Source organism: Apium graveolens, chromosome 4 (assembly GCF_009905375.1).
Source record: "Apium graveolens cultivar Ventura chromosome 4, ASM990537v1, whole genome shotgun sequence".
In the NCBI taxonomy this organism is placed as follows: domain Eukaryota; kingdom Viridiplantae; phylum Streptophyta; class Magnoliopsida; order Apiales; family Apiaceae; genus Apium; species Apium graveolens.
Window position 1 is genome coordinate 313,418,496 of NC_133650.1, and position 24,724 is coordinate 313,443,219.

Here is a 24,724-nt window from a genome sequence, read left to right on the forward strand (position 1 = left end):
CTAGCATGACTCACACCCCTTACTTCGTTCAAGGCTGCATAAGCACTTCTGACTGAATATTGTCCCATCTTTTCTCTTCTCCAGTACCACGAGTCCTCCACTGCACTCTGGATAGGAATTGAAAGAATTAAAGAAGCATCCCTCTCAGTGAAAATGCTGTTGATGAATTCAGAATCCCACCTGTCTTGACCAGCCACAAACAAAGAGCTTACCTTTATACCATCAATAGATTCATGTCTAGTATGAATGAAAGGATCATCTACGCAAGGTAACCAAGGATCATGAATCACATCAATATTGTTCCCAGACCCCACACGACGACCTGTATATTTCTTTAGCATCTCCTGAGTTTCAAAAATACTGCGCCAAACAAAACTCGGATTACTACCAAGAGAGGCAGTAAGAAAAGAACCACCCGAGTAATATCTTGCTTTGTAAATCTTACTCACTAAGCAATCTGGTCGCGTAATCAACCTCCACCCTTGTCTTCCCAAGGAGGCCATATTAAACTCGTGCAGACTTCGAAAAACCCAGACCTCCTTTTGATTTTTTGACACACAAACGGTCCCAACTCATCCAGTGAATGCCCTTCGCCTTCTTAGTAGAATTTCGCCACCAAAACTTGCACATAATGCTCTCCATTTCACTACAAAGTTTCTTAGGAAGCAAGAACATGCCCATAGCGTAACTAGGTAGTGTCTGAACCACCGATTTTAAAAGAATTTCTTTGCCCCCCTTCGAAAGAATCTTCTTATCATACCCTTCCGTCCTCTTCTGCATTCTCTCTTTTAGATATCCAAGAACGGCGTTCTTGTTTCTCCCTATAATACTAGGAAGGCCTAGATAAGTTGTATTTGCACCAGCTTCTTGAAACTGCAAAATGCTACAGATTTCAATCCTCTCCTCCTGAGCAACATTGCAGCTAAAGAAGACAGAGGACTTCATTGCATTCAATTTCTGACCCGAAGCTTTTTCATACACTTGCAGCATATTAATCACCTTAGTAGCCACTTCATTACTTGCCTGACAGTAGATATAACTGTCGTCGGCAAAAAACATATGAGTTAAAGCCGGAGCACCCCTAGCCACCTTTATACCCTTAATGTTCTTCATCCTTTCGTTGTCTTGAATTAAGGCCGTAAGACCTTCCATACAAATAAGAAAGATATAGGATGAAAGCGGGTCTCCTTGTCTAATTCCCCTCCCTGGCTCAATTAAACCAAACTGCCTACCTGCGTGGTTAATTCTGTATCTGGCTGAAGTTACACATTCCAGCAGTAAATTAACCATTTTTCCATCGAAACCAAGCTTATCAAGCATTGCACGCAAGAAGTTCCATTCCACCCTATCATACGCTTTGCTCATATCTAGCTTGAGAGCCATCCACCCTGCTTTACCATTCACTTTCCTCTTCATGTAATGCATAACTTCATAAGCAATCATCGTGTTGTCAGAAATTAATCTTCCAGGAATAAATGCGCTCTGAGTTTCAGAAATCACACCATCAAGAACTTTCTTGACTCTGTTAGCCATCACTTTTGAAGCAATTTTATACGATACGTTGCATAAAGATATTGGACGGAGCTCAGTCATATTAGAAGGGTCTTGCCTCTTCGGAATCAAAACTATATTAGTGTCAGTGATGTACCTGTCAAACTTTTCTGTCAAGAAGAATTGTTGCACTAGCTGAATTAAATCACCCCCCACGATACTCCAATACTTCTGGTAAAAACCCGGGCTCATCCCGTCTGGGCCCGGAGATTTATCTGGATGCATAGTAAAGAGAGCAACTTTTACCTCACTAGGATCAATAGGGAGTAACAACTCTGCATTCTGCTCGTTAGTGACCCGACAACTAACATTGCTCACTACCTCAGTCCACTCCGTATCCGTTTCTGTAAAAAGCTCAGAAAAATAATCAATCATTACTTCTTGGAGCCCCTCGTCCCAACCAACCTGAACACCCTCTTTATTGGCCAACGTACTGATTTTATTTAGCTTTCGACGAGTCTTAGTTGCAACATGAAAATACTTACTGTTAGAGTCGCCCTCCCGCAGCCACAGCTGCTTACATCTTTGCCTCCAAAACACCTCTTGATCATGGTAAATTTCCGTTAATCTTTTGGCTGCCTCCCTGTACAACTGAATAGAATTTGAATCCCTCCTTCCTTTCAAAACTCTCATCGTTTTCTTACACTGATTGATGCGAGTCTTAAAGCTGCCTGTAATCTCTTTTCCCCACTTAACCAGCACTGCCAAACAACAATCGATTTTCTCTTTAAAAGACCTACCCGCTGCCAGCTGCCACGAGTCTTCCACAATCTTTTTGCACATGGGATCCCTCAACCAAGCATTTTCAAACCTCAGGCTTTTCACAAGAACTGATTGAGAGACTATCAAAGGTTCCATAAGAATAGGGCTATGATCAGAGGTAGAAATCTCCATATTTGTAAGCTTGGCATCTGCAAAATGATGCATAAAACTGTTGGACACTAGAGCCCTGTCCAATCTAACTTCTATCCAATCTGTCGTACCGTGCCCTTTCTCCCAAGTAAACGGATAACCTACAATCTCCATATCGTTCAAGTCACAATCATCAATGACCTGCTGAAAACCTTGAATCAACCAAGACGGATATAAACGCCCACCACGCTTTTCCTCCTGCTTTAAAATATTGTTTAGGTCACCAATAAGACACCAAGGCAAAGAAGACTGACTGTGCAGCCTACGAATAAGATCCCAAGTTTCGTGTCTCTTTGCTCTGTCTGGTTCCCCGTAAAAACCTGTCAACCTATATTTAACCTTCCCGTGCTCCTCAATTATGGCATCTATATGGTTCTTACTATGGGACTGGACTGTAACATCATCTTTATTCTTCCAAAACAAAACTAAGCCCCCACTGTGTCCTTGTGCCTCTACTGTATACGCTCCTTCAAAGCCAATCATGTCTCTAACCTTCTCCGTTCTATCTTTCTTACATAAAGTCTCACTTAAAAACACATAACTGGGATTCTTTTGGAGTATAGACTCCTTAAGGAATTGAACGGCCCATGGGGTCCCAAGCCCATGGCAATTCCAACTTAGAGTACTCATAATGCTAGGCGAGTCCCCATTACAGAGCCCGCCTTTTCCACGTTTTTTGGACCAATGTTACCATCCGCCTGAGACTCAATCATAATATCGTCTTCATTATTTAAATTATTATTGGGCCTCTCCGTTAATGGGTCGTCAACTCTACGTCTTTTAGGGTCCATAATAATAGACAATCCAGTTGTCTCTATCCCCTTAAACTCGGTATCCCGCCTCTCATTCAAACTTTCAAAATAGTTTGGCTCCAAGTTAACCACCTTACTTAAATCCCCTCCACTAATCACGTTCGACACAACCATCTGTCCTGATTTTCGGGGATTATCCTCATCTACTGCCTGATTCTCGCTGTCATCCTCTCCCGGAGTCTCCAACTTTCCATCGGTTTTTTCTTCCTCATTCAACCTTACTCCGTTCAGCACCGCCCCATCTGCGCCCCTTATCCACTGATTTCCCTTAGCATACTCCTGGTTTCTAAACGATGCACGTAAAGAACTATCATACTTCCTGATTTCCTGTGCTTGAGGATTATCGAACAATTCCACACAAAACTTCTCAGTATGGCCGATCTTACCACAATAGAAACAAAAGGAAGGAAGCCGTTCGTACTTGAAACGAATCCACAACCACTCCCCCCCAGGTTTTTTGATTCGCATTTGACTCTTCAATGGCCGTGAAATGTCAATGGCAACCTTGATTCTTAGATAGTTCCTGAACATTCCCTTGAAATTTTTTGAATCTGACTCCATGTATCTTCCCACATAATTACCTATGGATTTCAAAACGAAGTCTGATTTGAATCCTATAGGCACATCATAGATTTGCACCCACATGAATAACTCCGATAACTTAACGTCCTTCAGCTGCTCCTCTGCATTAAATTTCTTAATAACGAGAACTTGTTGATTAAAAGTCCAAGGGCCATCGTCGAGCACTCTCTGCATATCCCGATCATGAAAAAACTTAAACAGAAACATATTAGGCTGGTCGGTTTCCTCCATGAACACACCTTTGACTGGCCTCCATATCGATGATAATGTGTCTTGCATAGCAATGAAATTCACCCTTCTGCTAGTTACAAATCGCCCCACCAAACATCTATCCATACCATCTTGACCTCCATTATTAGGGATGTCCTCCAGAATGAGACCCTCATCATCATCATTGTTCAACGAAAGATTTGCGTACGCCTCGTCCAGATTCTTTCTTTGTGAAGAACTTGCCATGGGAATTTAAGAAACAGAAACACAAGGATGATTATATTAAGAAAACGGGAGATGAAAATGAAAGAAACTCACCAAAATGATGAGACTGTCAGAAACTCATCATAAGATGAGACTTTCAAATGTTCTATTTAAAACGTGCTTGGGATAAATAAACAAGTTCAGATCTTAATGATAATTAATTTTCCTTAATAAGTTCCATAAATATCTAATAAAATGTTTCATTTCCATCTTTAAATATTAGTCCGGTATATTTTCAGGAAAAAATTAATAAGGGTTTTCAAATTCATAGTCATGAATCATGATGTTACTTTGTTGAAAAGGAGTTGTAATATTTGTGATTTATTTACTTTAATATGTAGTCATCTTATGAATAGATTTTGCTAAAAAGTTTGATTTCGCATGTGATCTGTTTATGGATCCTTATCAAATACAGTTCCTTGCAAACTGATACTGTGAGATATTTTTATCAAGTTATGGCGTTTCTTCAAAGTATGCTTTCTGGTTTTCATGACTACAAGATTTGAGAATGGTTCATTAATCTGATTATCTGAGTAGTTAAATAGTTTTGCTTCAAATATTGACCCAGACCTTTAGACTTGACAGATAATTTATAGTGCTTGGTCTGTTTTATTTGTTGTGATTATGATGATCATGTCCAGCTAAAGGCAACAGGACTACCAACATTGTTGTTCCTGATGGCATGAAAGTTGCGGTAAACGACACTGTGTATTTCTTCTTTTCATTGCATTTCCTAAAAGCCAGTGCTTCACGCTCAGTGAAGCACTGAGACCTTGTATATGTTGCCGGAACACCCACATTAGTCAGACTCCACCTGTACTTTATTGTAATTGGAACACTATTGTCACTACCTTTTTTGAGCTTGTTTTGAAACGAGCAGCGAAAGCTTAGTTTGTGAGAGCCTTAATGTGTTTTGAACTGTATTTCACGGCACAGGGGTCACATTTGCATCATAGACAAGACCAGGATCAAGAGCTGCTACAGGGGTCACATGTCCCGCACCAATATCAAATGGTGTTGATGGCTTTCCAGTTGCAGTATCTTGTATGGTTTTATCATTCTTGTCTGTGATGTAGGCTGTTGTCGTAAGCACTGATCTTATAGCTGCGGGGCTCCATTTAGGGTGTGCTGACTTGATCAATGCTGCTAATCCATTTACATCTGGACATGACATTGATGTTCCAGATGCTATATTGAAGTCCAAGTGCCTTTTATCGTCTTTCAACCCACTTGGTCCAACTTTACCTGTCCAACCAGCAAGAATGTTCACGCCTGGTGCTATAGTATCTGGTTTTAGAATTTCTGGTACCACAATCTATCCAGCAACTTTTTATGATCTAAACTACCAGCTGTGCATGGATTGTGAGTTGTATTTTTGGTTATGAAAGCGTACACCAGGGGAATCAAGGCATTAGATAATGCTTTTCCACTGTATACTGATGCACCTGTGAAGTTCTTCCCATTCCCAAGGAGGGTGGTGGCTGGAAAATTGCGGTCTAGAGTTCCTGTAAGAAACTGTAGTCACCCATGGTGCCACATTAGTAACGCTCTCAGGGTCGTCCCCGCTATTCCCCGCCGAGTAAGATAAAAAGATACTATATGATATTGCAGAAAAATGCCAATAGCTACCTGGTCTCGAATGTACACAAAAGTTGAACCACCTAGTGATAATGAGAGGACATCTACACCATCTGATACGGCCATATCTAGGCCAGCTAGGATGTTACTGCTAAAACATCCGCCAAGCCAGCACACCTTATATATGGCCACTCTGGCTTGTGCTGCCATTCCTCGTGCTGTACCCGTAGCATAATTGAACAAGCTGGCTTTAGTCACAGATGAACCAGCTGCTGTAGTGGAAGTCTGTGTTTCATGGCCATCATCGTCTCTGGGTGACTTCGATTCCAAGTTTTCATCAATTGGTCCAGAAGCAGCTTCATACCCTTGTGAAAAGGATCTGGCCCCAATGAGTTTGTTGTTACAGCTTGATGAGGCAAAGTCCTTGCTCACATCGCACTTGCCCTTCCATTTACTGGGGATGGGACCTAGTCCAGTATCATTGAAGCTTCTACTTTCAGGCCAAACACAAGTGTCTAGGACTCCTATAATGATTTCACCCACAGCCCCTGCCTCATGATTGACAAAGGTGTTATCATCAAGGCCTAAAAATTCTGGTGTCCGAGTAGTGTGAAGTTGGTATATCATTTCTTCTTGGACCAGTAGAATTCCTGGCTGTCCTTCAAGTAACTCGGCTTCTGTAGTGGTCAATCTCATAGAGAAGCCATGAACAACGTTATTGTACGTGTAAATCATGTTTGCGGAGTTTGATACTGATTTTATTGATGATTCATACCACTCAAGGTGATCATCATAACTCTAGGGCATGGAGGACTTGTCCATGTGAACTATATAAGTCCTCTTTGGCATGGTTCTCTCTTTTGCATATCCATAGCAGCATATCGATAGTGTAACCAACGATATATGCCAGAGCGTCATTAGTAGCCTCTGCAAATTCTTGGACCCGATCTATAATTCAGGGCAAGGTTTCGGTAGTTTTTTTTATCAGAGGACTTTGGCCAAGTGTTCAAAATTTAAAACACTGAATCTGGCATTTATAAAAGCCCTTTGGTTTAGACATATAACAGATTAGACCTGCTAACATGTTTCAGTTGTAAATTGTTTATTAATTTCATTCTCAAGTTCTTGTTGTTTATATCTTAATCCAAAAATCTTCGGATGGTAATGGAGAGAAACGCTAGAATGACGACATTAAAGAGAATAAAATCAGATAGTCCAAAGAAATGGAATGATACTGCTTCACTTGTTAGTAAAGCCATCAGATGATATCTTATTATTGCAGCTACTGCTTTAGAATAATTAGTATGTATAAATGTTGGGGTTAGTTGGGGAGAGTGGTTGATTTGTTTATAAAGCAAGGTATTAAACTGATGTTAATAAAACAAAGTAATAAACTGATGTTGATACAGAAAAATATTGAAATAGATTAATCTCATGTGTTAATACTAGGATCATGTGAACTAGGTGAACTATGTTATAAGTCTTCTTTGGCATGGTTCTCTCTTCTGCATGCCAGTGAGTCATTGTGTGAACTTCCATTTTGTACCCTCTACAAATACTTGGACCTGGTCTACTTTTATCGTAGGACTTTGGCATAGTGTTGAAAAAAGAAATCACTGAATCCGGATTTTATAGAAGCGTTCTAGTTCAGACATAGATTGGAATTTTGGACATAGAATGGATTAGACTAGACCCACCTTGTCCTAGACAGAATGAAAAAAATCAATCAATAACCATTAACTTTTTTTCAAATGTGCAGAACACAGCTGTAATTTTTGTGGAGTATTCTAGTTATACATTGATGTGACTGTGAGCACATCAGTGTCTATTGTTGTATTGTTGAATAGCATTCAACAAGTTCCAGTCAGTCGGGGCCTTCCTCTGACAACTTAAGATTTCTAGTTACTTAACATGTAAGACAGTTCTGATGCTTTATATGTTTGGAAATACTGACTAAAACTGGACTAGCCTTTTCCTGTAAGAGAATTATCTGCAATTTGTAAAGGAATACTTTCAGTATTGAATTTCACGCATGTTTGATCCTCATTATACCTCACACCATGATCCAAAAAGTGATATTCTTGAAGCTCTTTTTAACAAATCAACAAATTTGACATTGTTGTTCATGTTCTTGACTAGACTCTCGCGAACAAGGCTCAGTCTAATTTACTGGGAGCCTCAAGTTAGATATTTGAAATTTGTTAGTCAAAAACAAGTTAGAGGTTGTTTATGTAGTAATTCATTGAGACCTTTTTTGGACTGCTGTCCTCCAACTTCGTGGGTTTTTCAGATCATTGTGAAGAGTTTGAAGATCGTTTGCAGAGTGACTTTTATGCATTTCTTTCTACACATCCTGCATTTCATAGTCACATTCCGCTCCTAAATACACTTGATTAGATCTCTTCACAAATCGCCTAATCACCTTACGTGCTACTTACTCTAGTTCTCTTATCCTCAGAACAGGTATTCGCGGACTAGTCCCTGGTGATCATATTCTAAAAAGGCTTGGCCTAATCTGTTGGGAGTCTCAAGTTAAATAATTTGAGTAACTACAAATAGTTTCTTTTGATTTTAACACCTCCTCAATGTAATTTCTCCCTCTAATCTTATAAGTTAAAGTATCTATATGATTTTATTAGTTATTTATTTAGCTGAAAAAAGGCATATTGTTCTGCATTACCTAAAGTGAGCTTGTGCTGAGAAAATGCAACAAATGAATAGTACTTGTGCCTTTTAAGTGATTAAATAGCAGAACTGTAATTTATACGATATTGATTGATTTCATCAGAGATGCAGATATTGATTTCCTTCCAATGCGATTTAGGTTTGCTCATCTGCTTAATGATTCATGAAGCCTGCGTCGCAGTCCTCATGTGTATAAGATTGAAAATCTTAAAACCTCATAGAGTTCTTTAAGAAATTCGTATATTATGAATCAGATGTCATATGTCATGCCTCTCAGACCTTACTAATGTGGTGTTTGATTAAGTTTCGATGAAAAATGTATGACTTTGCAGAACAAAGGTCGAAAAATAGGTATTACTGTAGCTATACTGCCCTAACCAATATCTCATGTAATTATAACAATCCTAATCTAAATAGACATCAACTGGTTTTTAATAAATTTAGTGGTACTAGTGAAGAAATAATTATAGTCGAAATATATCATTTCTGGTTTTTTTCATCTTATACAGTATAGAGTACTTCAAATCTTTCATTGACTATCAGTGTGCCTGTGCAACAGTTGACCCTGATATATCGATTGTCACTAGTTTGAGTAACTTAAGCGAGCTATAGAGTAAATATATACACATGAATCCTTGATTACAAGTACCAAGAATGCACTAATGGCTTTCAGAATGAACCTCCTTCAGGCCCTCCTTCGTGCAGGATGCTTGAGAAGTTGGGTCAGATCTTCTTCATGGTTTCATAAAGCCGTAGCCTGTAGGATAATATATTGTACATTGATCACTGGTTTGATGAGGTGACCCTTTAGACCTTTTGGATAATTTACAGTGCTTGGTCTATGTAATTCTGCTGAATTGTTTCGATCATGTCCAAGTAAAAGCAACTGGACTGCTGACAACGTATTTACCACCTAACCAATCTATCCGTCCAAAGCTTGTCGTGCCAGAGGGCAAGGAAGTTGCTGAGAACGTTACTGTGTAATTCTTCATTTCATTCGGTCTGCTAAAAGCTAGTGTTTCCGGTTCAACTGCTATCTTCACAGAACGTGTTTCAGAGGACACTGAGACCTTGTATGCTGCTGGAATACCCACGTTAGTTAGAGTCCTGGTGTACTTAATTACTGCAGGCGCACTTTTGCCACCACCTGTTCCCGAGGATGTCTCAAAAGGAACAGCAAAAGAAGGGTAATTAAGATCTCCCAGATTGTATTTTTTATCACTGTCACATGTAAAAGCTTGTTTTGTGACAACCCTGATGAGATTTGAACTGTAGTTTAAGGCACAAAGGAACTCTAGGTAGTCCTGAACATTTGCATCATAGACAAGTCCCGGGTCAAGGGCTGCTGTAGGAGCGACATGTCCTGCCCCATAATCAAAAGGTGTAGATGCCATTCCAGTTGCAATATCTTGTATAGTTTCACCATTCTTGTATGTGTTGTAAGCTGTTGTCATAAGCGCTGATTTGATAGCTGCAGGGCTCCAATCAGGGTGTGCTGACTTGACTAGGGCTGCTAAACCACTTGCGTGTGGACATGACATTGATGTGCCAGATACTATGTTGAAGTCCACTTGCCGTGTATCATCATTCAAACCACTTGGTCCAACTTTACCCGTCCAACCAGCTAAAATATTTACACCTGGTGCGATGAAATCTGGTTTTAGTATTTCTGGTGTGATTGGGTTTGGTCCTCTTGAGCTAAATGCTGCCACAACTGGTGACGGTTGGATTCCTAATCGTGTGCCTGCAAATGCAATTGTGGCCACTGGCTTTGGATCGGAAGAAATGTACTTTTTTATTGCATCACCAGCTGTCTGTCCCACAGTTGCTGCAGGAATGAGATGAGCATCGGCCACCAGCTCCTCCCCAAAAGTGTCAGTATTTGCTAAAATCATCCCTACAGCGCCTGCATCTCTTACTACTATGCCCTTTTGTACCCTGGAATTCACCCCTCGATCACATACAACGATCTTCCCAGCAACCTTTTCAGGATCTAGGGTACCAGTCATACATAGAATGCCACTCGTCGAGTTACTGACTTTAGCAGCGTACACCAATGGAACTAATGAATCCGATAACATTTTTCCACTGTATAGTGATACACCAGAAAAGTTCTTCCCATTCCCAAGGATAGCGTTGGCTGGGAAATTACGGTCTAGAGTTCCTGCACCAACTGTAGCTATCCATGGCGCAACATTAGACAAGCTCTCAGGAGTTGGTCCACCATTCCCAGCCGAGCATGATACAAAGATTCCATGTGACATTGCTGAAAACGCGCCAACTGCCACTGTGTCACGAAAGTAGTCAGAAACTGAACCACCTAGTGATAATGACAAGACATCTACACCATCTGATACGGCCATCTCTAGGCCAGCAAGGATATCACTGCTAAAACATCCACCAAGCCAGCAGACCTTATAAATGGCCACTCTGGCATGTGCTGCCATTCCGCGTGCTGTGCCCATAGCATAATTAAAGAGACTGGCTCCGGTTACAGATGAACCTGCTGCTGTACTAGATGTGTGTGTTCCGTGGCCATCATCGTCTCTGGGTGACTTTGATTCCAAGGTTTCATCAATCGGTCCAAAAGCGGCTTCATACCCTTCTGAAAAGGATCTCGCCCCAATGAGTTTGTTGTTACAGCTTGATGAGGAAAAGTCCTTGCTCACATCACACTTGCCCTTCCATTTACTGGGGACTGGACCAAGCCCAGTGTCATCGAAACTTTTACTTTCAGGCCAAACACCCGTGTCTAGCACTCCAACAATAACTTCACTCACTGCCCCTGCTTCAAGTTTTACTGCTGCACTCTCATCAAGTCCCAGAAACGCTGGTGTTCGAGTAGTATGAAGCTGGTATATCAATTCCTCTTGGACTAGTAAAATTCCAGGCTGCCCTTCAAGTGACTCAGCTTCTGTAGTAGTTAACCTTGTAGAGTAACCATGAATAACATTGTTGTAGGTGTAAATCATGTTGGCGGAGTTTGATACTGCTTTAATGGATGAGTCGTACCACTGAACGTGATCATCGTAACTCAAGGGCATAGAGGACTTGTCCATATGAACTATGTAGGTCTTCTTAGGCATGGTTCTCTGTTCTGCATAACCATAGCAGCATATCACTAGTGTAACAAATGAAACATAAACAAATGAAACATGCCAGAGCTTCATTACGCTAATCTTTACTCTGTTTCCCCTGCAAATTCTTGGACAGAATCCTCGAATCAAGGCAGGGTTTCGATAATTTGTCAGAGGACTTTTAGATGAGTGTTTTTCATTTTCATCACACTTATTCAGGCTTTTGTAGAAGTGTTCTGGTTCAGAACAGAATGCATTGGACCCACTAAGTGCTAAAATTTTTCCTGACAATGAATCTGTGGCTCTTGCCTATCAACTTTTAGTGGCCTAGAAAAGAATTTTTAGTTGTCTATATCTTTAGATGTGATAGCACACCTGTCAGAGTGATTATGAAGCCATAAACTTAAGCTTAATTTCCAAAAAGTAGTCTAAACAAGTCTTAATGAATTGATGATGACTGTGCTTAAGTACTTCTAATATCTTTCTTATAAGTTAATCAAGGAATGATTGAAATGCACTATAACAACCTATAGGTAGAGACTCTGCCATGTGCACCAGTTTGACAGTCTTGCAGATGTTCAAGTTCTTTTACAGCATCTGTATCTGTTCATGCACGGTTCCATTTCGGGAGGGATGTGCATATGACCCTTCGAGAGCCCATTTATGGGTCGAAGAGTGGATCACGGGTGCGCATTTTTGAGGCATTAATTTGCCGGAGGTGGCACGGATCGAACCTGAGTCCTCTGCTAGTCTGATACCATGTCAATGAATCAGTTACTCTAAAATCTCGAGATGTTAGAAAATGATCCTTTTCAGGATCTTATATTCTAACAAAAGGAACGGGAGAAAACACGAAAGGAAATCATCCGATTAACTTTCCAACACTTGAATTAGGGATTAATCTCCCCTTCAAAGATTTGCTGTGTCTAGTTTATTATCGTCGGTGTTTTGGATAATAATGATCATTAAGGACTTGTCACTCAACATTAGGTGAGAATCTACTAAATATCTCACTTAGCCTATCATGTATTAACGTTAGGATACACGTTCGGTTACAACTGAGGATCAATCTATTATCTACAGCTTAGCAACTTTATTAAGTGGAATCATAATGGTTTATAACCACAAACTCGAATTTAGTTGGGGGAGATTGTACCTAAATATATTTGAATGGAAGAGAATCTGCCAAATCGAAAGATGTCTCACTCAGAAGCACGATTCTTAGCTGCTTAGATGAATTCTACGGCAATAAGCCCTCGAACTCTGAAAATAGGCTTGTTTGAGACCTTAAATAACCAAGTGATGCAAAAATACGGAAGTACACGACACGATTCTTAGTTTTATTTGTCATTCCGGGCTCTGTCAAAAACATTATAAATTTGATCGACAATTTCTTGTTGTTCATATCCGAATCCGAGAATATTAGGACGATTAACGAAAATAGTAAAAACCTCTTGGAACCCGACCTTAGTGTGTATGCCTTAAAACAGAATCTGGATTAGATAGTCCAAAGCAATCTGCATCATCATAATCAAAAACTAAATAATTTGTCTTTACATGCGTGAAGTCTGCAAAACATCAAATTATTGCTTCACAACAAATAGTAAATAGTATAAGCATACTTGTAACTGCACTGTTACAGATTTCGGAAATCGGAACTATTCGGTTGGGGTACCGATTTACGATTTATCAAACGATTTTTAAAATATCGGATGATTTATCGGCGATTTATCAGAAATCGGTCAAATCGGACAAATTTTTTTGACCGATTTATCGGCGATTTTTGAAAAATCGGCCGATTTATATAACAGAACTTGTAAGTGACAATCGATGGATTTAATCATTTGTCGGCTAAAAGTTTTTATAAAAAAATTTAATACGAGAAATTGACGTGAACGCTAGAAATCACGTCACTATGTTGACACTTAATTTTACTATTCCCGGAAATTTTTCGCGAACAGATGACAGCAGCCCCCTAGTATAACTATTGGGGGGTTAACAGTACATATCACTCAACAATATGAAACTGCAATCTATTAATGCTTAGCTGTTGATTATAGACGTGATTATCTTTTGTTTTTGTTCAAATAATGCATGATTATGGAACCCACATGACTTGAATGATTCTATCCTCAAAAGCTTTGTGGAAGGACCACTAATAATGGAATCATCTTACAAATTTACCATTTTGGACAGGAATCTTGTATATAGCTTTCACTAATTTATCTCTTTTAGCTTGATATCTTATTAGTTGCATTTGATTAGCTAGTGAATATGTGAACCAATCCTTGATATTATTGTTTTCTAGTTAAATACATTCACACATCCGTTTTATATTTAACAAGATCCAAACCTTCTATGTCCTGTAAATTTTAACTGAAATACTGTTATATCAAGAGGTATTAGGTGGTAATCATTCGCTATTGAATAATGAAAACTCATTCGTCAAGGATGTTTGTGAAGGGTATCTCCGAAAAAAATACTTATTTTTTCAGAGCTGTTCTAAATAAAACATTTAAATGAAACATTTCGATTTTCCATTTAAATTGAAAAGAAAATTTAGATTAATTGTCCTCTACCTTTATATATCAGGTTCAATAATGCCATTTATACCAATATATAAATTGAATAATCATATAGTATGACGTAACTGGTAGCTTAATAACTATTATAGGAAAGGAACAAAAGCTAGTGTGATCGGTAGTTAAGAAGGAACAAGATGACTTCTCCAAAACGTTGGTTATGTATGATACAGGGCTTGTGTGCTTATTAGCGTGTGCGCATGAACACGTGTTAAGCACAGAGCTTGAGTGTGTATTAATGTGTGCTTGCGTGCGTATTAATGTGTGCAGATGAACACGTGCTAAATACGGATATTATTAGTGTATGCGCATGAACACGTGCTAAACACGTATATTTATAAATTTAGCTTTTATTGGTTTAAGTTTTATGTATCCAGGAGCTTCATCATTATTAAAAAATAGTAGTCAGTCACAATAAGTTAAATTTATAAATTTTCGCATTTAGTACAGTACGTACACACTAGAAAAACCGGGTAATGCATTAGAGATGATGTGTTATAAATAAAGACAATTGAGTTGTTTTAATCATGAAAAAGCTTATTCATTTAGCTAATTTCACTTATTACATGAAACCATCACTCTCTACATTAATTATATATACATGGATTAGTACTTGTCTTCAACTGTAAGGTAAGATGGACTTATCCTAGTCTATTCCAACATTTGCTCTTGTCCTCCAAGACTTTGTCATCATTTCCCACTCAACTTGACATTTTTTGTTTTTATTGTATCTTTTAATTTTTATAATAAAATTTGTTTCTTAAATTATTGTTGCTTGTTTTAGTTTATAAAGTTTAAAGTTTAAATTTTAAATATTTATTTCATATACATATACTTGGTATGGAAATAATCTTATTACCTAATTCAAGCATGTCAGTTCTGCATCTCTACAAGTTTTCAGCTTCATTCACAGTTTGTTCCTGAACTTCTTTTACTGCACAGAGTGCTTATTCAGTAGCATTCTACATGTATCTAGCTAAATATAACATATATACTATGGAGAATAGTCATTTTCATTAAACAAGGTGGCGAAAGTAGTAGACAGAACCAACATCTGGATTATTACAGCATCTGATGCATCAAACTAACAGTACTTGTTTTACCCAAGACAGCAAAATTCAAAAGACAAAATAGATGGGGCAGGCAGTAAATGGTGAAGAGAACAATACATCTATCGCTCTCGAATGAACTCCCTTCTGTTCCAGCCACAATCTTGAAATCTAATTATCTACCGTCTCATGGTGCATTCCTGCAACACCAATTTATGCGAACAATCTTATCAGGTAACAAGGTCAGAATAAAACAAGTCATTTCTAACTCATATAAATCATAAATGATTCTGACTTATACAGGTTCATGTGGTTTTAATACAAAGTAATTAAGTTGGATAGCTTATTTGTGTAGATGTGAATACGAATAAGGCAATGTTTAAATGCCTAATGGAAAACTTTAACAATCTACAGCATACAGAGGTAAATATTTTAGCAGAAAATGGTTGCAAAACATGGAAAAAGACTCAAACTTACAACATTAAAGATAAGCATGATTGCTGTACAAATTCCTAGCAAGAGCATTAGATTTAAAAAAACAATCTACCTTGTCATACTACTTGTGTCTGTCCAAGTATCTTATAGCCTCAAACTGAATCCTCTGGACAGGAATTCATCCCTACAAGAGATAAGAGAAAAATTAGTAGCTCTACAATAAATTATCAATCAACCACAGTTAAGCAATTGATGTCTCGACTCGGTAAGCAATATGACTATAAGAAAAGGAAATGCCATGTGTTTAACAAGTTCTTGACGATGATCACTCTCTTAATAATAAAAGATATACACCAAAATTAAATGATATTGGTCAAACAAGAGACAAAAAATGATGCTCAGTTAGCATAATCAATAACCTAATTTCTATTCTGCACCTTAAACACAAATGATATGGAATCTCATAAACAGAAACCAAAATTAAATAACCAGAAAGTCAATAAAAGAAGGTAATGTTATGTTCTCTCTGGGACAGAGTAAGTATGTCATTATTGCATTCAAAAATGTGGAGGTAGGGGCAAATTTTAAGGGATGTTAGAAAGGAGTTCTCCCAAGTGACCACAACATTTTCATCTGATGAATATAAGAAACACTTGCAGACCATAAATATAAATTTTAAAAAATATGAAAATTAAAGAGAATGCGCAAATCTGATAAGCAACACAAAATACATTAAGCACTTCCATAACTCTTATACATCTCGATACAGAAATGCAGTGGACACATATGTGATCAGTGATGTGATGTTATTATCACGATAAAGCATCGTCATATGAATTGATACGAAGTACAGAATACCGAGTAAATGAATATCACAATTTCATGTGTACAACTCTGAAGTTACTGAACAGCTAGGGAAACTATACAAAATTTATAAGTAGTCTCTACAATGCCTAATGCTATATGTTAGCACATAAGATTAATGTACCAGCCAACATAATTTACAAATGAACAAAATGTACTAATGCTAAAAAAAATATAAATGTGAGAGAAAGACAGAACTATAGACCATACAAATAACAGAATATTTTGTACCTATCTTTTTTCTTTTTATTCTTATTTTGCTTGTCTATTGATAACTTGTGTTCCAGCGGCTCATCCTCAGTGAGCTGTAAGAGACTCTCAGTGTATCGAAACTGTAAAAAATTAACAGGTAACCCGCGAATCTTGATATTCTTCACTGTCCTCTGGTCAAGATTATACCACACAAGTTTTGTGTTGTAGTCATCCCGCTCCAGTATGAGTAAATCCTCGCCACTTCTGGAAAATGCAACAAGTTTGGTCAACCTATACGCTCCAATCACGAGTCTCTCTAGAAAGTGCTTTGTACCAGGTCCTTCCAGCCCCGCGATAGTTCATCACCCACACATCCATTTGAGTATCGGTGCAGTCAAGAATAGAAATGTATTCTCCTAAATCATCCAAAATTCTTTCACTGGACTTGGCACGAGTCGCCTCAATAGGAGGAAAAGGGACGTCCTTGAACTGTTGACGTTCCAGATCAAATCCAACAATGAACTCTTTTCCATTAATTCGATCCTCACTTGCCATCCAATGCAAACATCCGCTTGCAAAAAAACCCCTAATATTAATGAAACGAGTGTTACTAGGAACATCCTGAATCCGTGTCCAAGCATTACTTTTAAGGCTGTAGACCATGGATATTAAGCCACGAAACTGAACATAACATTCTGCAATCAAGACCACCTTAAAATCATCATTAACCTCATCATATCCGAATCCACATATGAGCTTCTCATTAGTACTAAACAAACTCGGAAACTCACTTGGCAAACCGGCTATCTTCCTAAACTTCCTAGTTGTCGGATTTAACAGAAAAACATCCTTCCTCTGATTCTTAAACACACACATTAAACCATTACAACCACCCATAATCTGAGCACCACGAAGAAAACTCTTGAGTGGATCATCTATTTCCACAAGAGCAGCAGACTCATCATCTAGAGAATCAAAACCCGCAAATTAGAACTTTCTATCATCACCAAAAGTCACTATCAGAAGACAAGAACCAGCATTACAAGCAATGGCAGTCTTAAGCTGTTTCTTGGCAAAAGCATTACTATCAATAAGAGAGCACCATCCTTTCGACACACATCGAAATCGAAGAAGAGGCTTTACGGGTAATCGACAAAGTACCTCATCAATCAAATCAGCAGGAAGAGCCATAGGGTTTGGTAAATGAAAGCTTAGCTAGACACGGTTCAAATAAAAATGATAAATAAATTAGTATCACTACTAATGTAGCTATTTTATTAGGCACGAACTCTATCTCCGTCTCAAATTACTTGTCGACTTATTTTAAATTTTATTTTATAATAAAATAATCTAAAAAATATAACTACTTCGACAATGTACTTTAAAATACGCATAAAAGTCGAAATGCAAATGGAAAGTAAATCGGGACAGAAAGAGTAATAAATTTCGTACATTATGTAAAAATTCAGACAACAATGGTTACCTGGTTGGTAGCTTGGTGCCCTAATTCAGACAGCACTGCTTGGTTGGGGATGCATAGACACAGAAAATACAACAATTGTGTGTTTTTCTTGTTTTGAACCAGCAGTCAATTTTTGGGCTCAGTTGTTGGGTTTTGTTGATCTCACTCAAGTTTGGGCTTTCAAGTAGAGGTCCAGTTTCATTTCATCAGGTGCATATATTTTTTTCCTTATTTTTTGATACATTGATGGTTAAATTTATTATTTTAATTAATTTGTAAAATAATATAATTTGTTACAAGAGAATTTGATAGAATATTTTTTCACTATGTAGTTAAGGAAATTTAAAATGTGTGTAAGAAAAATTTGAATGATACTTGAAAACGAAACAAATAAGTAGTTTATCCAACCTAAGATTTGACGTAAAATTCAGTACTTTTTCTATTAGGTAAAGCCTAAAGCCCTTTTAAATTTTAATAAAGATTAAAGAGTATGAAAATATAGATAACTGCAGATTAGTTTTCAAATATTCGATTTGTTATACCAGAAAACTGTGGTAGCCAAAATCATTCACAAATAATAATGTGTAATGTCCATACTTTATAATTTTTCTATTAATAAGATGAGATCTCGGGAACATTGGTATACTTAGCCCTACTCTTCTTAAAACATGTATATTAATAAAAATAGTCATTTTAATTGAACAATCTAAAGAAAATAGTAAACAGAACCAACATGTGAGTTACAGCATCTGTTGCATCAAACTTACAGTACTTGTTTAAAACATTACAACCACCCATAATCTGAGCACCAGGAATAAAACTCTTGAGTGGATCATCTATTTCCACAAGAGCAGCAGACTCATCATCTAAAGAATCGAAACCCACAAAATAGAACTTTCTATCATCACCAAAAGTCACTATCAGAAGACAAGAACCAGCATTACAAGCAATGGCAGTCTTAAGCTGTTTCTTGGCAAAAGCATTACTATCAATAAGAGAGCACCAACCTTTCGACACACATCGAAATCGAAGAAGAGGCTTTACAGGTAATCGACAAAGGACCTCATCAATCAAATCAGCAGGAAGAGCCATAGGGTTTGGTAAATGAAAGCTTAGCTAGACACAGTTCAAATAAAAATGATAACTAAATTATTATCAATATTAATGTAGCTATTTTATGATCTTGGTCTCAAATTACTTGTCGATTTATTTTAAATTTTATTTTACAATAAATTAATCTAAAAATAGTATTACGTCGTCAATGTACTTTAAAATACGTGTAAAAGTCGAAATGCATTATGTAAAAATTCAGAAAGCAATGGTTACCTTGGTTGGTGGCTTGGTGCCCTAATTCAACAACACTGCTTGCTTGGTGTGTTTTTCTTATTTTGAACCAGCAGTCATTACTTGGGCTCAGTGGTTGGGCTCAAGTTCCGGGTTTTCAAGTAGAGGTCCAGTTTCATTTCATCAGGTACATGTATTCTTTTTTCCTTATTTTTTGACACGTTGATCGCATAATTAAAATTATTTATTTTATAATTAATTTTTAGATAATATAATTATATGATTTGTTAAAATAGAAGTTTGTTAGAATATTTTTAACTGTGTAAGTAAGGTAATTTAAAATGTGTGTGGAAAAATTTAAATGGAAGTTGAAAACGGAACGAATAAGTAGTTTGTGCAACCTGAGATTGTGTGTAAAATTCGGTTCTTTATCTATTACCTAAAGCCTAAAGCCCTTTTAAATTATTGATAAAAGAGTATGAAAATTGAAAATCTAGGCAAACCGGAGACTGACGACCTCTGTCCATATTGGAGAATTGAAGCTAGTACTAAAGGCGCAAAACCAAAACAAGAGATAGAGCTAGGCTTGGAAAAATCCCGATAGCCTTTGCCTGAACGCCCGTCAGGCTTTCGCCCATTGCGAAAAATTCCTCACTGCTAGACTTTGACCGAACACTGTTGATGAACTGCCCCTATCTTCCGAGGTCACTAGTTTACACTTTTGCGATATATAAAAAATAATGGATTTGAAAGGACTACAAGAAAAGAAATGTCACAATATTTTTTTATACATATCTCAACTGGCTGGGTATGTATATTTCTAGGCATTCACAGTTTTTGGTTTATATATTCATAATGATACCCGTAGGCAACTGAGAAAGTGTATTATTGATGAAATTTAATTTTACATAATAAACCTAAACTAAAACTGAACTCAATGATAAATGAAGGGAAGTTTACGGACGCCCTTACTCGTCTCTGGGTGCCTAGGTATCCACCGTAAGCCTTTCCTCGTTTGAACCCCGCCGTTAACTTTAAGGCTATGCCATCCTAAGGTGCTGCTAAATGGATGGATCTTATTAGTAAATAAGGCATATCTTGTCTAGGCAAAATTTATTGAGATTAAAAGGATTAAATCCTTTTAAGAAACGTGTCTCAGCCCTATTATGGCTGATCATCCTCTCGGACTAGCTACTGATCATCGCCTTGGTAAACTATTGCCTTACCAACCGGCTAATCAGACGTGAGCCGTTCCATCCTAATAGCGTATATTTGGAGCTCCGAGTGGATTTCCCATGGTACGAAAAGTATGATTTGAATCTCCAGGCAACTTCAACTTGAAAAGCAGCATAAATCGAAACATAAAAGGGATACCTTTTGAAAATGGCATTCTCCCTTGACTCTAGAAACATACAAAAATATTTCAAATGAAAAATTAGGTTCCCTATAAGAGTCCGTCCGACTGCTCTTGCTGAAATTGCCGGAACTATGTGGTATGGTTGAACAACTACCTCGATCGAATTATTTGGGCTTACTCTTTATATTTATCGATTACTCCTTTTACAAGTTCTGGAAGATTTTCTATTTTTCATTACACAACTTCGATTAGGCTGTCAGAAATGACTTTCTAGAATCCTAGATTTATCGACATTAAAACTGACTAATCATTGAATTTACGAGCAAAAGATTTTTCGAGTCCGAGTGGCGGCAGACCTTATTCGAAAAGAGATACAATATATTATAAATTCTAATATGAATTCAATTCCTGACTTATATTTAAAGATTCCTCCTTTTTAAATTTTTAAAAATTAATATTTTGAAAAACTGTTCCTAAAGGTCCCAAGAAATTCCTTCAGGCAGATAAAGCAGCTATAAAAGCTATGCTTGCCCTTTCGAACCTTAGTCTCAAAAGGCTAGATTAGTATCGAGAAAAAGGCCTTAATTGCTCGGTTATACTCGATTAATACCTCCGCTAGTAGTTCTTAGAAGAACTTCCTGTATTCTCAAGAATAGATGAGATATTTATTAATCGTGTAGCTAAACAAACTTATTTTTTTCATGAATCCACCGAGTCAAATTTCATATGAATTTTCTTTTCCGGATTATAACTAGAACCTCCCCTTTTCTGGATCCATCTCACATCAATAACTTAACCCCTACCGCCTATAGGTAGTTTTAGAGAAGTTTTTTTGAAGTAGATACCTAAATGCCAAGTACTTTTTCTTCTAGAATCTTCTTCCTAAGAGCTAAGAGTCCGGAGAAGAGGAGAGATTCAGAAAAGAGAGATTCCCTATCACCCGAGAAGCTATTAGCCACATTACTAATAGATATCTCGAGATATCTATTTAGTGATAGTTTGCTCCTAAATGGGGAGGACCCTAGAAGGTAGTAGAAGCAAGCCGAGCTGCCGGACCTAAATGTGTGCTCAAGAGATAGCTGTCCATACACAGCGTATCCAATCACGATCTTATAATAAGAACAAAAGATCTTTGTCGATCAATCCCTTTGCCCCTCATTCTTCGAGAATCAGAAAGATCATTTTCAAGTTTGAATTTGTTTAGTATTGTACACAATATGAATGATTTTTAGATGCACATATTCCTCCGGGGGACGACTGGGACGTGGGCATAAGGGTCTTTATGATACAATCAACAATTCCCTTCATTTCCAATTAGACCTTGCTTTAGCCTCGTTAGGGGTTATTACTTCCTTGGTAGCTCATTTCTGATTCTCGAAAAATGAGGGGCAAAGGGATTGATCGAGAAAAATCTCTTGTTCTTATTATAAGATCGTGATTGGATACGCCGAACAATTAGATTTTGTCTCATCGCATGAAGAAGCCTGCGGTACGGGATATAACTGCATGTTAGTTTTTAAATATTCGAATTGCTATTTGAGATAATAGTTTTCGAATATTTGAATTGTTATACGAGAAATGTTATAGTACTCAAAATCGTAATCAAATAATGATGCGTGAGGTTCCAATTCGTAGTGCACAGAGTGCTTATTCAGTAGCATAACCAAGATCAACAGCCAAAGTGCTCTTTGTAGATAAATCATTTGCAGCTATCTAGCTAAATAAAACATGTATATTAATGAAAATATTCATTTCACTTGAACAAACTAAAAAAAATAGTAAACAGAACCAACATCTGAGTTACAACATCTGCTGCATTATAGTTACAACATCTGCTGCATTATAGATTATAGTACTTGTTTAACCGAAACACTGAACTAAAATTTAACAAACAAAACACAGGGTGCATTATATCTACTGTTCTAGTAAATTACTCTCTTCTGTTCCGGGCACAATCTGGAAAATTGAACTCTACTGATCTTCCATCACTGGGAGCATTCCTGCAACACAAAGTTACAGGCAAACAATCTTGTCATGTATCGAGATAACAGTTATGGTACAAGGTCCTGCAATTGTTATTAGTGTAGAAGTGAATAAGGCATAAACTACTCCATGTTCTATTCGGTAACAGGAAAACTTTACTGATATGCTACGTGCAGAAGTGAATACTGTGCAAAAAATGGTTCCAACACATAAACAAAAGACTCAAACTAATAACAAAGATAAACATAAGAAAAAACTACCTTGTCATACTGCTTTGTTTCGTAGTTCAAACATCTTAGATCCTCGAACTGGATCCTGCGGACAGAAATTTACACCTACAAGAAATAGGGTAGTAATTAGCAAATATATTAGTTAATGTATTTTCCAAAATATGAGATATCAGTTAAAAGCAATCTAGCAAAAGATGGCTCAACTCGGTAAGCAGTATCGCAATTAAGAAAGAAAATGGCATGTGTTTAGCAAGTACTGTAATCACTCCTCTTCATAACAATAGATATACACCAATATTAATGATAATGATGAATGGAGACAGATACAGAATTATAGACCACACAAATAACAACTCATTTTGTACCTTCTCCTTTTTTTTGTATTCTTCTTTTGTTTGTCTTTTGATGGTTTCTGCTGCAAGGGCTCATCCTCGGTGAGTTGTAAGAGACTCTCGGTGTATAGAAACGAACAGAAATGGAAAGGAAGCCCACGAATCCCAACATTTGTTACTGTCCCCTGGTTGAGGTTATACCATGCAAGTGTTGTGCCGAAGAGATTGTAAACCTGTAAGAGTAGATCCTTGCCACTTCTGGAAAAAGCAATAAGTTTATTAGAGGTACCATTTATTCTGAGCATTTCCTCTTGCTCCGTAGAAAGTGCTTTGTACCAAGTACTTTCAGCCCCAGGATAGTTCATCAACCACACATCCATACGAGAATTTGAGCAGTCGATAATACAAAGATTTTCTCCTAGACCATCCAGAAATATCATTTTGGAACTGTCATCCTCAATAGGAGGGTATGGGACCTCCTTGAACTGTTGAAGTTCAAGATCGAAGCCAACAATTATATCCTTGGAATCGATTTCATTCTTAATTGCAGTCCAATGGAGAGATCCACTTGCAAATATGCCCCAAATTCCAGTAAAACTAATGTTATTTGGAACGTTTTGAATCCGTGTCCAAACATTGGTTTTGAAGCTGTAAACAAAGACTAATAAGCCACCAAAATGAACACAACAGTCTGCAATCATGACCACCTTATAATCATCATTGACCACATCATAACCAAATCCAAATGAGAATCTTTCATCCCATTTAAACGAACTTGGAAACTCAGGTGGCGCGGAAGCTACCTTTTTGAACTTCCTAAGTACAGGATTCAACAAATATACATCTCTCAAATTTTTCAGCACACACATCAAACCATTACAAGCACACACATATTCAGCACCACGGAGTAATGTCTTGAGCGGATCGCATATTTTGACAACAGAAGCAGAATCCTCATACAAAGAATCGAGACTAGCTAAATAAAACATCTGATCAGCACAAACTTTTATTATCATAAGACCAGCACCAGCATTGCGATCACGGCTAGTCTTAAGATGTTTCTTGACAAAAGCCGTGCTATCAATAAGAGAGCACCAGTCTTTACACACACTTCGACAACGAAGAACATACTTAACGGGTACTCGACAAAGTACCTCATCGATCATCTCGCAAGGAAGTGCCATTTTACAAATGTAGTACTATAGGGTTTGGAAAATGAAAGTTCAGCTAGCAGAGTAGGAAACCAAATGATGAATAAGAATCTGCAATAAGTAGCTAAATAG

General features: G+C 37.5%; 3 protein-coding genes, 2 long non-coding RNA genes and 1 pseudogene across 6 annotated transcripts; all 6 read right to left on the reverse strand.

Annotated features, from left to right (window-relative positions):
- Positions 1-5,256: 5,256 nt before the first annotated feature.
- Positions 5,257-6,827, reverse strand: LOC141720201 (subtilisin-like protease SBT1.7; annotated as a pseudogene).
- Positions 6,828-9,047: 2,220 nt separating this feature from the next.
- LOC141721813 (subtilisin-like protease SBT1.7) lies at positions 9,048-11,909 on the reverse strand. Its single transcript, XM_074524928.1, has one exon. The coding sequence runs from the start codon at positions 11,762-11,764 to the stop codon at positions 9,461-9,463; it is 2,304 nt and encodes a 767-aa protein (XP_074381029.1). The 5' UTR covers positions 11,765-11,909; the 3' UTR covers positions 9,048-9,460.
- A 3,311-nt stretch (positions 11,910-15,220) lies between these two features.
- LOC141717353 (uncharacterized) lies at positions 15,221-18,365 on the reverse strand. Of its 2 annotated transcripts, XR_012573599.1 has the most exons (4): positions 18,277-18,365; positions 16,833-18,008; positions 15,850-15,921; positions 15,221-15,502 (listed from the first exon to the last, which is right to left on the reverse strand). It is a non-coding gene; the product is annotated as an uncharacterized LOC141717353 (long non-coding RNA). The 2 variants fall into 2 exon arrangements; XR_012573598.1 differs by lacking the exon at positions 16,833-18,008 and having other exon boundaries at positions 15,226-15,502.
- A 583-nt stretch (positions 18,366-18,948) lies between these two features.
- Positions 18,949-19,347, reverse strand: LOC141720202 (F-box protein At1g11270-like). The gene has a single exon (XM_074522551.1). The coding sequence runs from the start codon at positions 19,345-19,347 to the stop codon at positions 18,949-18,951; it is 399 nt and encodes a 132-aa protein (XP_074378652.1).
- A 3,418-nt stretch (positions 19,348-22,765) lies between these two features.
- LOC141717354 (uncharacterized) lies at positions 22,766-23,955 on the reverse strand. Its single transcript, XR_012573600.1, has 3 exons — positions 23,475-23,955; positions 23,140-23,214; positions 22,766-22,962 (listed from the first exon to the last, which is right to left on the reverse strand). It is a non-coding gene; the product is annotated as an uncharacterized LOC141717354 (long non-coding RNA).
- LOC141720203 (F-box/kelch-repeat protein At3g23880-like) lies at positions 23,956-24,625 on the reverse strand. Its single transcript, XM_074522552.1, has 2 exons — positions 24,149-24,625; positions 23,956-24,102 (listed from the first exon to the last, which is right to left on the reverse strand). The coding sequence occupies exons 1-2, from the start codon at positions 24,623-24,625 to the stop codon at positions 23,956-23,958; spliced, it is 624 nt and encodes a 207-aa protein (XP_074378653.1).
- Positions 24,626-24,724: the final 99 nt, after the last annotated feature.